Here is a 13,854-nt window from a genome sequence, read left to right on the forward strand (position 1 = left end):
TGCTGAGGGGGCCCTGGTAACCTGCCCCCCCCCCCCCCGCCAGCATGGGACAAAGAACCCTTGTCAGGGCCCACATCTGCTCCCCCGCCTCCCTGGCAGGCCCAGCCCACCTCGGGGCCAGTAGGAGGCTCTAGGAGGCCAGTCCCGGATGGGCAGGGACTCGGCAGCCCACGGGGCCGCTGCAGAAGCCTGGGTCCCGGGGCTGGGAAACCCTGCTTCTACCCGGCCCCGCAAGTGGTCCAGTGGCTGGAGCTGCTTCCCCTAGGGCAGCCCCCCACCCAGTGCCAGGAGAGGCAAGTGGCGGCCCCTGCAACTCAGAGTCGGGCCCCACGGTGACAGCCCGACGTGGCAGCTGTGAGGGGCAGGCCGGTAGGACAGCGCCTGCTTTATCCTATGGGACCACCTCCCCCCTGGGGTCCGGGCACAGTCCCGCAGCCTCGCTCCTCATGGCAAGGGCCGGAACAGAAGCAGCAGATCGCCGGGTGCCCGGCCGGTCCCCGAGCCTGTGACCGGGGCTCCGGAGCCCTCCCAGCCCAGTCCTGGCTTGGACCAAGGGAGCCGTCAGCTACTCTACCAAGCTGGACCAGATGGAGAGGACCGCAAGAGCAGGAGCTGCCCCGGCCATGAGGCGGGAGGGTGACCCCTTCCCAAATCACCGGCACCCCAGGCCCTGGAGAGGGGGTGCAGAGAGCAGCAGCCCCCAGAGAGGATGCTGCGGGCTTGAACCCCTGGGGAAGGGAAGGGGGACACCTGGGAGGAGGTCTGCGGGAGACAGACAGTTCTCGTGGGTCTGGAGGGTACCTGCTTGCCCTGGACACGCAAGCAAAGCTAGGACTGCCCTGCTCCTGACGGTGCACGGCCCCTGGCAGACCCTGGGTGATGGTCCTCGGGGGTGCCTTTGGAGCAGGCGGCGGGGGGCCCTCTCCTCCGGAGACAAAACCTCGAGGGGCCCCACAGCCCAGGGGGAGCCTAGGACTCTGGAGATGGAGGCTCGGGAACCCCTCCAGGGACAGCTGGCTCTGGGAAACCACGGCCAGAGCTGCAGGCTCCCGTCTCCAGGGAGGAAAGGGGCCACCCCACTGGTGCTCCTGAGTCAGACCTGTCCACCTTACAGCTCAGAGAGGTCATGGGCTGGGAAGGGACACACATCCCCTTTGTGGCTCCATGGGGCCCTGGGGCATCCCTGCTTCAACAACCAGCATCCATCACAAGCACGTGCCCCCCTCCCCCCTGGAACAGCAGCTGGGAGGGACCCAGACCCCTTCTGGGCTGCACCCAGAATACCAGGCCAGTGGGGGACCACTGGTCTTAACACGGAGCCCCGAACCCTAAAGGCCCCCACACACTTCCTGCCCTGCTGCTAGGCCTGTGGGGACCGAGGGGCCAGGCCAGGCCGTTCCTTTAAAGGACAGAAACAAGGCTTCCAGAGCCCCACAAGGGCCAGGCCCTGCCTCCCACTGGCTGGGGACCAACCTAAGGAGGAGCGAGGCTCCGCAGGACAGGGTGGGGCAGGGGTGGGGGCTCGATCCCCTGAGGGGGCCACAGCTGGTGCCTAGGAGGCAGACAGGCAGCCTAATAAGGCAGCAAGGTGTGGCTGGGGGGGGGCAGCCTGAGTCACGCTGGCCCCTGCCTCACCCTGGGGCCTGAGTCTCCCTCCCCCTCAGCGCCAGCTGCCTCAGCTGCCAGTCCTGCTGCCCAGGCAGGCATCCAGCCCCACCCCTTCCCCGCGAGCCTCCCCCGAAATACCCACCACGAGACACAGCTCCCCCGCCCCCACCCAGCGGCCTCCTGCCCCGAATCAGCCCCCAGAGGCCATCTGGTGGGGTCCCAACAGCCCACACATCCCGTGAAGTTCCAGCGCTGCCTGGGAGCCTGACTCCTGCCCCACGCACCCCCCCACCCCCCCACCCCAGCCAGGCAGTGGACCTCCTCTGAACCCAGGCCTGCAAGGCCCCCGGGGCAGACCTGACTCCACCCACGCTCTGTCTCTGTCTCACCCTCTTTCCCAAAGAGCCCTTCCTGGCAGGCCTCGTCCTGCCCAGCAGCCCAGCACACAGCAAGCCCCATGGAGCTGGCCCACGCCCTGCCTCCTCCTGGAAGCCCTTCCTGACCGCCTGTCTGCAGCAGTCATGATCAGACGCCTTGAGGGTCGTTCTTGCTGGTCCCCAGCCCAGAGCCAGCCAGGTCCTGGGACCCCCAGGTGACTCACCTACATAGAAGGTGTTGGGCGCAGGCCTGTCTCCGAGCTCCAGATAGAGGAGGTTGGTGGTCTGCGGGTCGTGGCGCAGCCACAGGGCCACACCCAGGATCACGCCTCCGGCCAGCTGGGGAAAGAACAGGTGCAGGGTTACGTGCCCAGAGCGCCACAGCGGTGAGTGGGCTGAACCACACCAACATGCAGGGGGGCAGGTGCTGGGCCCTCGCCCCACCTGCCTGCAAGCCCGGGGGAACCCTCTCCAGGTGGGGTGCCAGGCACTGCGGCGGTCTGGGCTGCCTGCCGGCTCCACACGTCTGCTGTGCGGACCTAGTACCTGAGATGCCCCGGGAAGGAAGGCCTGGATGTTGGGGACCACATGTCCGATACTGGATGGGGCACGCTTATGTCAAAACAGCATTGATTTTTTTAACTACAGCTCAAATGTAACTGGATGTCCTGTGTTTTTGTTTTCTAAATCTGGCCACAGTCCCCACCAGACCCGAGGACCCCAGGGACCGCAGGCCCCTCCTCTAAGGGGGTGATTCCAATAGTCCTCAGCTCATCTAGGAACCCCGTGCAGGGGACTCCAAGTCTTTGGTGTCAAGAGAAAGAGGGGTGGGGATCTGATGCCACCAGGGCCCTGGTGGGGCCAACGGAGGGAACGACAGACATGGGGAGGCAGCAGAGGCTGGCAGCATCCAGGAAGCCACGGGCGCAAGGGGCTGGGCCATTTGCAGGACAAATCCTTACTGCTGTCAACCCTGGGAAGGGAAGCCGCTGCAGGAGGAAGGAAGCACGCTGTGCTCCCAGAGAGGCCAGGGGAGGGGCCTCCTGAGCCACAGGGGCAGGAAAGGGGGCTCTGCTCAGAGCCTGGCGGGAGGGGCAGGGGCTTCTGGCTCAGGGAGTCCCTCCAGACTCACCATCCTGTGAGCTCAGGGCCATGGCGGGGGGGTGGGGGGCGCATTGCTGAAGGGGAGCCCAGACCATGCCGGGCCAGCCTACACATCTCACCAACCCAGGCCAGCGGCCGCGCTGCCCTCCATGCCCCTGCCTCCTGTCCTCCAGGCCGTCCCAGCCTCAGACGCCCCACCGGGGTGAGCTGCTCCCAGGGCTACGAGCCTTGGTGCGGGTCAGAGGGCTTGCTACGCAGCTGCCAGCTCCCGGCTTCCTCTTCCTACCACCTCGGGCCCGCAGCAGCAGACACTGATTTCCGCCCGCCCCACACACACACACAGGCCCAGAGCTGCATGTCCCACGGCGGGGAGAAACCCCCCCAAGAAAACCACCTGGCCAGATAGGCACCTGCCCCGAGGCCCCGGCCAGGGAGCAGACCCCCGACGTGGTTGCCGGCGGCGTGTGTATGACTCCAGGCCCCAGTCCCACGGGCTGCCCCATGGAAAGCCCCAGCAGCTCCCTGGGGCCCTCCACACCGGGCTCAGCGGACAGTAAGGCTGGCGGGGCTCATGCCCACAGCTCCCTCGGAGCACCCGTCTGCCCCCCACTAGCCCGGGATTTCCATTTTTCAGCCCACTTCTCCCAGAGCTCCAGGTCTGGTTGGAGGGGCAGGCCGAGGCTCTGAGGCTCTGCCCTGTCCTCGAACAGGTGTGGGGAGGGCCGTCAAGGGCCTGCCGTGCACCTGCTCTGGCCGGGGTCCCCTCCCATGGCCCTCCGGCCACCTCGGAGCCCTCAAAGGGCAGGGCCTCCAGCTCCCAGCGTCCTGGGCCTCTCGGTGGCACCTGGTGGCAGCGGGACAGGGCCAGAGGGCCCACAGGACCACGGAGGCAGGGCGGGCGCCCCAGAGTCCTCAGAGCCTCCCGAGGTGGCTGCCATCTGTGGCTCCTCGGGGAGGCGGTGTCGAGGCTGAGGGTTGCCGTGGTAACTCTGGCTTGAAACCGTCACTTGTTCTCTTTTGAAACTGTGGTCCAGAGCTGCCTTTGTGAGAAGTCCCAGGACGGAGGGGGAGGGGCGGGGAAGCCCCTGTCCCGGGCCTCCCTCTGTAGTCCCTCTGTAGTCCCAGAGCCCTGGCCACAAGCCCCGACTCAGCCTCCCTGTCCCCACCACTGGAGGGGGGCGGAGTGTGGAGCGGCGCGTGCCCCCTGGCCCGGCTGGGACCTCTCCCACTTTCGCCCCAGCAGCTGGGGAGACAAGCGTGTCTTGGGGTGCACAGTCCTAACAGAAATGCAGTGGGGGCAGTGCTGGTCCCACTCCCCAGTGGCCACCTCTGCCGCTTGGGAAGGGCTTTCCTTCACACTCCGGGGCAGGGGCGGCCTCAGACCCCCCGTGGCCCCCAGGTCTGCACTCCTGGAGGTAGAGGGAGCGGTCCTGCCTTCAGACTGGGAGGACCCAGTGCCGACGTGCCCCTGCTTGCCGGGACCCCGGGCCCTCCAGGCCCTGCACAGACCCCCGGGGTGGGGCCAGGTGAACGCAGTGGTGGCGAGGTCTAACCCTGTTCCCAGACGAGGAAACCCGCGTGGCAGGGGGCAGATCACCAACCAGGGAGGGACAAAGGCAGCACCCCGACTCAGAGGGGGTGGAAAGCCCTCCACGGGGAAGGGAAGGCTCATGCCCCGCCATTCACGCACTGGCAGGAACGTGGAAGCAAGCGGGATGCGGTGAGCTTCCGAGCCCAGCCCACACCTGCCACGCGGCCACCCCTGCCACCCCAGGTGCCTGCCCAGGGACGCGAACGTGTGTGTCCACACCACAACGTGGGCCCTGGTGTTCCCAGCCCCAGACCGGGCCCAACCCACTCATCCTTCCACTGGTGCACAGACGAGATGAACAAGAACACAGTGGGGTCCCAGCGGCAACGAGAAATGTACTGCTCAGAGAACCGTGCTGAGTGACAGACACCACACCAAAAAGAAAGAACTTCCCTTTCTACAAAAGTGTCAGAGATGCAAATTTCGCGCCGTGACAGAACACAGGCCACCGGCTGCTGGGGGCCGGGGGCGGGATCATGAGGTCCCCAGATGCTTTTGGGGCTGCTGGATGTGTCCATGATAGCGACGCAGTGACCGTTCCACAGGGATCTACCTACGTCAAACTTGTATGTTTGAAATCCGTGCACTCTATGTCCAATAAAGCTGATTTAACCCCCCAACTCCCCACTCAGTCCCCGACGGCTGAACTTCTAAGCAAGACTTTTAGGAGTAAATGTTTCTTCTGGGCCCCAAAGGATCCCAGGGGCCGTCTTGGTGCCGACCGGGTCCCACGGCGAGGAGCCAGACACGCTGGGCTCTCCAGGCTTCCCGGAGCCCGCGGCAAGCATCTGGAGACGTCGCATTGAAGTCGTGCCCACAGAACCGGGGTTTTAGGGTCAAAGCGGGGACTTGAGAACTGTGGAGCCCGGACGGGCATTACACAACTGAGTCCAGCATTCAGGGAGAGGGTAGGGCCCGGAGCGTGGCAGCCAAGGGTGCCCCGCCGCACATCGGGGTCACCTCCACACCCTTACTGGAAAATGAGGATGGAAGTTACCTATGCTAATGTCCCAGCCACTGCACAAGGCCGCTGCGAGCACCAGCACTGGGAGTCCCAGCAGGCGGGCCAGCTGTAGAGACCCCCCCACGGAGCCCTCTGCGCAGCGTCACAGGACCCCTCACCCACCGGAAGCGGAGCGGCCATCTGCTCCTGCCCCGGAGGCCGTGCCCCCGAGAGGCCCTGCAGCTGGGCGGGCAGCAGCGCTGGGGAGGGCGCCGGCTAGCTGGGCCACAGGGAAGGTCCCACGGCGGGGACAGCACGGCCAGTTCAGGACTCTGTGAAAGATTCTGTTTCTGTTTCTTTCTTCTTCCTTTCTGAGAATTGATAACTAATGGCGTCAGCTGAAACAGGAGGGGACTGCCAAGCACGCTGGGTTCCTGCCCGGCCTGCCGGCCGTTTCCAAGAAGCCGCTGAAAGGGAGCAAGAGGGAGCGGGTGCTGCCCGGGCAGGCCTGGGGCTGCGTGCCCTCGGCCGCTGGGCCCCCACACCCCGAGCGCTCGCCCCCAGCCCCACCCACGGAGGCCCTGGGGCAGCAAGGGCGCTGGCGTCACTCACACCTTCCCCGCAGCAGTGCAGGATGCTGGGGGCAGGGGTGGGGGGGAGCTCCACCGCAAGGGGGGCGGGGCGGGGGCACCTGGCTCCACCCCAACTCTCCTCCCCGATCTCCCACCTCCAGGGGTGCACACGCTCGAGGGAAAATGCACCAGGAAGCACCCACTTGGCTGGGTGGCTAGGGGGTCCTGGAAGCCTGGAGAACCCCCCCCAACCAAGTAGGGCAGTGAAGGCCAGAGGCAGGAAGTAAGGCTGGAAATACCCTCAGGGACACGGGGCTAAATCAGAAGGAAGAGGTACAGCAGAAATGCTTTTAGGATGGGCTGGGGGCGGAGGAGGGAGTCCTGGCAGCACCCCTCAAGCTGGGTAGGGGTCCTGGGTTCCTGCAGACTGACCCTCGCACTCCACCCACCATGAGGGGACAGGGCCAGACGCCTCCCTCCCTGGGTGACACAGGCCCAACTCAGGCCTTCCCTGGGGGTGGGCAGCTGCCCCCATGGCCCTGTCGTGGCCTCTGCGAGCAGCTCAAGGCAGGAAGTGTGGAGGGAACAGCAGGGACCCTCACCTCGGCCAGGAAGCAGAGCCTCGCTGGGGGCCCCTGGACCTCAGGAAGCCGCCTGGCCCAGCATCTAGCAGTAGGCAGCAAGGGGTCATGACCCAGGCCCTCCTGGGGCCCACCAGCTAGGGGCTGCGGGAGCCACTTCCCACCAAGAGGTGAGTGCAGGCCCCCGCCACACCCTGCCACCTCCAGGGGCACATCAGAGATCCAATCCCACCCTGGGGAGCGAAGCCAGGAGGAGGCCTGCTCCCCTGCCCCAAGCTGACCCCACTGTGGGGAAGACCCTCTGTCCCTGCAGGGAGGGGCCCGTGGACACAGAGGTCCCAGGGACCTGCCAGTGAAAGGCACAGGACAGGATGCAGCAGGAGCCGGCCTGCGTCACACAGGGAGGATCTTGGTGGGCTGGGCAGTGACTGGGGAGGCAGATGGGGGCAGGGAGGCTCAGGCAGGGGACCAGAGGGCAGGTGGAGGGCTCCCAGGGCAGGTCAGGATGGCTTTGTCCCTGTCCCAGGGGAGCCCCAGGCCTGGAGTCATACCAGGCTGGGAAGCAGCAGAAGGGCCTCCTCCATGGTCACCTGGGGACCTCAGCCTCCCACCACCCCAGCAGGCATGATCATGGCCAGGCCCCAGCTGGAGGCTAAGGGGACAGCTCCAGCTCAGGGCCTTGCTGGCCCAGGGGAGTGCTACCTTGTGGGAGCTGGGGGGTCTTACCACCTCGAGACAAAGTGAAAGGCCATCTATCCAAAGGGTGGGTGGCTGAGCCCCTGCGTTAGGGAGCAGTGTGGGCCCTTCAGCCAAGCAGAGCCACAGCTGTGTGAGAGGGTGAGCTCCCCGTGAGCTCGGGGCAAGACCAGGGTTGGTGGTTCCCAAACCTACGGCCTCTTGGAAGCCCCCACCCCCCACCTCCCAAGACCAAGGGCATTGAGCTCCTGGGCTCAGGCCTCCCAGCCCCAGGACTGGAGACCCAGGGAGGCAGGCAGAACTCACTGCTGTTGCCCTGGTCGCACCCGGGTGCCTCCCAGCCCTGGGTGTCAGCCCGAGCGCCGGGTACGGGCTGTCGGCAGCAGCGTGGAACCCAACTCAGCACCCACCCCTAGATGATGGTGCAGGTAAGACAGGTTACAGGGCGCTGCTCAACATTCCCCCAGGCGAGTTATAACCCAGGCGAGCCGGGCGTGGGTCACCCAGCCACCGACTCTGCAGGGAGGGCGGCCCTGGCTTCCTGTCTTTTACCTTCTTGACAATGACCCTGATACCCAGGCACCGTGGACAGGCGGAGCAGCGCTAACTTTCAAAGTTAGAAGACAGGGACAAGGGGGCATGAACCCCCGGCCCTGGCTGAGCGAGCTGCTGGCCCCCGGGGTCCCCAGGCCTCTGCGGCTCCCAGTTCCCCCATCCGGGGCACCATCACCACCAACTAGAGGAACTTCTGGGTCCAACCCCACCTCCTAAGCCCCTCCCTCTGGCCAGCCCTCATCTCACGCCCAGGGAAGGTGGCCGCCCCCTCCCTGGCAGCTAGCTTAGCAAGGGAAATCCTCCGCTAGCGCACTGGGGATGGCCCCCTGCCTGCTCAGGGGCACTCCCCTAGCATCTGGGGGTCCACCTGGAAGCCTCCAAGTGGTCCTGTGTGAATTAGCACCAGCTCTGCCATCAGGAGGGGCTTGGGCCAGGCCCCAGAGTAGGAACTCTGTGTGCTCTGGGGGCAGGAGAGCACTGAGAAGTTTAGAGGTTTCTGGAAGCATGCTGGGTCAGACCACATTCTGCAGGATAGATGGAAAACAACTCGGGAGAAGGGTCCTGAGGGCCAATTGCAGATGAGCCTGGTTCTTGGACAAGGATAAGGCATGCTGGCCATGGGGCAGCTCCAGGGCTGAACACCACCCAGGCCTCACTGCGTGCCCTGGCCATAGAGAGAACCCCTGTGCCTCTCCCCTATCCCCACCCTGAAACACTGGGCCGGTGCAAAGGTGCCCATCGACTCCTCCCACAGGTGCCTGGACTTTGCTGTATTGATTTGATGACCCTGGGTTCTTGCCCTCTCGGAGTCTCAGGCGCTGGAATGAAGCAATGGGGCAGATGATTTGGGGGGAGGGCCTTTTTGGGTCCATCTCCCTGTCTGGACTTCAAACCAGAATGAGCCAGAAACTGGGGATGAACTCAACTTCTGGAGGCAGATCTGAGCTGGTGGGGGGGTGGGAACCCCCTGGCGGGAGGGGGGGGCACTGCATCAGCCCTGGAGCTGCACCCACCAGGGTCCCAGGACTCTTGGTGCCTGGACATCCTCTTGGGGCGGGGGGGTAGTTCGTTCCAGGGACAGACCACAGACTTCCTCTTCTTGTCCCAGCCCAACAGCCATTTCCCCCAAAGCTCTGCCACTCAGTCCGTCCACTCGCCCACCCCCTGAAACCGGCACAGGAAATCCCCACCCCCACCCAGAGCCTGCCAGGGTCACACATCCCCTCTCCCGGAAGGAAGGCGACAGAACCGCTAAGTGACAGACAGTCATGTGCTGTCTGGAAGCGAGAATTAAATGCCAGTTAGCGAGGCTTCTAATCAGCCCTGTTCCCAGCCCCGTCTGGCTGCCCTACCTCTGGAAGACAGCCACTGAAGGCATCAGGCTGCAGGAGTGGCCAGGCCCAGGCGCGGGGCACTGCGCTCTCTCTGGCCAGCCTCCAAGGACAGGCCTGTGATCGTACCCACTTCACAGATGAGGAAAGCGAGCGGGGCTCACGCGTGCCAGCTGCCTGCCCCAGGTCACACGGAGGGGAGCCTCTCTCTTCCTGACATGCCCAGCAGCAGGATCTTTGAGCACCAGCGGCCTCTGCCAGGAAACTCTGGGTCCCACCCCAACCGGAAGGATTTCCACGCTGCTGGGCAGGGTGTCTGCACCGTCTCCCAGGCTTGGCCCGGGCTGCCGCTCATGCTCCCACTCCTGTCCCCGCCTCACGGCCTGATGATGCCCACCAGCCCAGGGAACCCCAAAGCAGGCTGTGGTCAGACATACTGAGTGCACACTGCCTAGGGCCCCGAAGTCCCGGCTACTGGAGGAGAGAGACGCGCCTGTGGGCGTGCAGGGTGAGGGGGCTCCTTCCCGGAGAAGCCAGCCTGGCCACCTCTGAAGCCTGCTCCCAGGTGGGAGCCTTGTCACTCTCTACAACGGAACTTTTTAAGAGTGCCCCAATGCAGACACCCATTGTCAACGTCTTCTCCTGGCTCCCCTCAGCACCCATTCCTGCACGGTGGCCAGGGTACCCGGCAAGCGAGAGTCAGACCAGGCACCAGGGGCCCTCCCTCACCCAACGCCCTCTGGGGCACCCAAGCCCCTTCCCCAGGGCACTGCCCACACCAGCCAAGGACAGCAGTCTTCCTGCTGGCCATCCGGGCCCTATGATGGTTTCCTGAGTTCGCCCCTATGGGTGTTGGCTATCCACCGGCCCCGGGGATGGGATGTGGAGGACGGCCACCTTAGGGAGCGCAGGAAGCCAAGGCCCAGGACCTGGACCCGAGCAGTGGGGTGAGCGCTCACCATCCAGAACCAACCCCGTAGCAGCACGCCATCAGCCGGGGGAGGCGGGACGCCGCCAGGGTACAGAGGGGCCCTGCCAGAGTGGTGGCCCCCAGCCGCACCCTGCTCAGCTCTGCCTGCCCCCACTGTAGACGTGGGTGCGGCCACAGTGACCAGAGAGAGGAATACAGTTCTCAATGCTCAGCTGGGTGGCCCGGGAGGGGAGAGGCCTGGAAACATTGCCTTCAGCCTCAATAAAGAGCAGCCCCTGGGGATGTGTTAGGCCTCCACCCCAGCTGCCTGGGGAACTACCAGGCTCGCCCGAGCAGAGTGGGGGGTGAGCGGGGCTGCCCTGGAGACCTCCCAGGCTGGGTGGCGGGGAGGGACTTACCCAGCACGGACACGCAGCCCGAGGACAAAATCCGCTCCAGGACACATCCTGTACCTCCGTCTACCCTCCGCCCCCTGGTCAGGGTCCTCACCCCACATCCAGGCTCTGCTCGTAGGGGATGGGCTCGAGGCCAGCAGAGGGGCATCTGGGTGTCCCCCTGACCCCCTACGTGCCCAGGTCACAGCAGGCAAAAGCTAAATCGCACTGAACACCACCCCTTCGGCAAAGGTCCCTGGGGCAGTTCAGGCCAGACCTGGCCCTTCCTGACAGCCCCACAGCTCCCCACTCCCAGGCAGAGGCCAACGGCCACAGCGGCCCCCCCACCTGTGCCCCCACCCACCCAGGTGGGGTGTGACACCTCCACTCCACCCCCAACTAGAGCTTGGTCCAGTCTCTGTCCTCCCCACCCCAACACCTCACGGCCCCGAGATCCGCACTGGGACCCTCCACACTGGGACCCACCGGCTGTCCAGACGGGAAACAGACGTCCCCTGCCCCACACTTGCTCCAGGGACCATTCCAAAAGTTCACCCTCCCGAGTCTACTTGAGAACTGCGCTGTCCACTGGATGTTGTCATGGTCCTTTCTGAGAAGAGGTGCGCAGCCCGGGGCGGCAGAGGGGTCCAGAGGGGTCCCAGGCACTGCCCAGGGGACTGGCCAAAGGGAAGCAGGGCAGGGCCAAGAGAGGGGTTCCTGCACCCACTCAGGGCCCCTCCCCAACTCCAACACAGGCAGGAAACAGAAACAAAACGAAAGCACCGTGGTCACTGGCCAGCAGTTACCACCCAGGCCAGGAAAACGCAACTTGCAGGTCAGCAGCCTGGAGCCCCAGAAACCCTCCTGCACCCCAAGATGACCATCCTGTGGGTACTTCTTTCTAAGATGGATGTCCAAGCCCACACCTAAGCCCAGACCTGGGCATCCGCTGGGACCCAGGCCCCCTAGGAAGGAACGCAGAGACCCGCAGGTCCTCAGAGCCTCCTGCCCTGGGCCAGCTCAAGACGGCCGCCCCAGCCCCACTCCCCTCAAAGCCTCCACAGCCTCCTGAGCGAGGGGGGACCGCAATCTCGGACTGGCTGAGGAGTGGAGGGGGGCCGGCCCCACAAAGCGCGGCGACCGCGGTGCTGGCGCCCAGCATGCGAGCCACGAGGGGCTGAGGCGCTTCCTGCGCGGGTGCCGCCCCGGCCCAGACCCTCACTGCCGTCCCCGGGCGGCGGCGGCGCACTGGGTGAGCGGGGCTGGGCCAAGCGCGGAGCGGACGGTTCCCAAGACTCGGACCGAGGGCGCCCCCCCCGCCCCCGCCCCGGCAGCCCATCCAGGGGCGGAGGCCCCGATGAGCTCATGGGGGCGGGGCGCCGGGAGCCCCGCCCCCTAGCCCCCTCGGTCCCCGCGAAGCGGGGTGGTCCCTGACACCGCGGCCCGCCGCTCCGAGCCCGCACCCGCCGCGCCGGCCGCCATCACCCGGCGGGCACAGACCCGAGGCCCCCAAACGCCCCGGCCCGGCCGCGGGGCCCTGGGCCCGGCCGCACAGAAGCCCCGAGATCCGGCTCGCAGCAACCCTCCCCGGACGACCCCCACCTCCCCGCCAGCCGGCCCAGGACCCCCACCCGCGCCCGGCGCCCACAGGTGGCCCCGCAACTTGGCGGCCTGGCTGCGCCCCCTCTGCTGGGCCTAGCGAGGCGTGCGGCCTGCCGGGCTCGGGGCGCCCCTGGCCCCCGCCCTCCTCCAGCCGGGGCTCACCCAGAAGACGAAATTGAAGACGAAGAGCAGGTACTTGATGCACTTGGTGCAGCCCTCCACCCCCATGGCGGCGCGGGCGGCGAGCGGCCTGCGGGGTGCGCGGTGCGGGCCGGTCCTGGGCGCGGGGCCTGGCTGGCGGCGGGTCCGGGACGCGGGCCCGGGGCGCGGGGCGCAGGGTCTCGGGGGCGCGGGGCGCGGGAGGCTGGGCCGGGGCACACTGGGTTGACCGCCGCCGCTGCGCGCTCGCTCTCTGCCCGCGCGCGCGCCCCCGCCGCCTGTTATAGGGCGCCGAGGCCCCGCCCACCTTCCCCGCCCCGGCCCCGCCTCCCGCCGTCCGAGCGCGCAGCCCCTCCCCCCTTCGAGCACGCGCTCGGTTGGGGGTCAGACCCGGGTGCCCCCAACCCGCTGGCCTGAGCCCTGGAGGGACCGCGCGGGGGGAGGGACGGGCCCGCGTCCAGGGGCGCCCTGGGAAGACCTTCCCCTTCTCTCCCTCAGGCTCTTCGGACAATCCAAGGAGGCTCCCTGGAGGAGGCGATACACCAGCGATGGCGCTGCCAAGAGAGTTCCCCGGGTGGGGACCCTGGGTGAGTGACCAGGCCGGATGAGTGTCGGCCTGAAGACCCTGCAACGCGATTCCAGACCGCCAAGCCCTTGTCCCGCGGTAAGGGGGAGTTGTTGAGCACTGTTAGGGGTGTCTGTGTTTGGGAAGGTCCCTGAGAGGGTGACTCTAGACCAGTGTTCAATGTCTAGGAGACCCAAGCCACCTGTAGGACAAGCTCCAAATACCGTGTGTGTGCTCTGTGCTTACTGTGGTGGTGCCAGTCCCTGGGGAGGCCAGCCCCACAGTGCACCCAGCCCCCTGAAGGTGTGGGGGCCCGGCCCTGCTGCCCTCACCCCCTGGCTGATGAGGACACCCGTGGCCAGGTGACACGCGGATGAAGAAGTGGAAATGTTCTGTGTCTGCGTGAGCCTCACGCCAATGACCGCGGACCCACTGAGGCGCGGCGGGTGCCCCCCAGGACCGGGGTTTGTCGATGAACCTCACCGCCGAGCAAGCGGCCACGGGAGGCCCGCTGCTGCAGAGTAGCCCGAGCTCATCCCCTCGCTGCGCTCCTGCTCCTGTAGTTTTCTTCGGGGCTAATTTAAGAATCTGTTCTGGGGGCGCCTGGCTGGCTCAGTCGGTAGCGCGTGCGACTCTGGATCTCAGGATTGTGAGTTCAAGCCCGTGTTGGATGTGGAGCCTACTTAAAAAAATTAATGATACAGATAAAATGTAATAAAAAAATAACATCAAAACCCATTGTGGCTTCCTGCTAGTGTAAGAGCTACAAGCACGTGTCTGTACACAGTGGAATGTTTGTGCACGTTGAGGTGACGTTGTAATAAAAGTGGCTTAAGTCCTCACATGGGGGGTCTGCCAGGATCCT

General features: G+C 66.0%; 1 protein-coding gene across 1 annotated transcript in view; it reads right to left on the bottom strand.

Moving 5' to 3' along the window:
- Positions 1-12,577, bottom strand: part of CD81 (CD81 molecule) — a 16,170-nt gene extending 3,593 nt beyond the window's left edge. Inside the window, exons 1-2 of the mRNA XM_040639635.1 lie at positions 12,428-12,577; positions 2,210-2,324 (exon numbers count right to left, since the gene is read on the bottom strand). Coding sequence (XP_040495569.1) covers positions 2,210-2,324; positions 12,428-12,493 — 181 coding nt within the window. The 5' untranslated portion in view covers positions 12,494-12,577. The remainder of the gene's footprint in view (positions 1-2,209; positions 2,325-12,427) is intronic.
- Between the last annotated feature and the right edge of the window lie 1,277 nt (positions 12,578-13,854).

The sequence above is a fragment of the Ursus maritimus genome, unplaced genomic scaffold (assembly GCF_017311325.1).
Source record: "Ursus maritimus isolate PB19 unplaced genomic scaffold, ASM1731132v1 scaffold_23, whole genome shotgun sequence".
Lineage (NCBI taxonomy): Eukaryota > Metazoa > Chordata > Mammalia > Carnivora > Ursidae > Ursus > Ursus maritimus.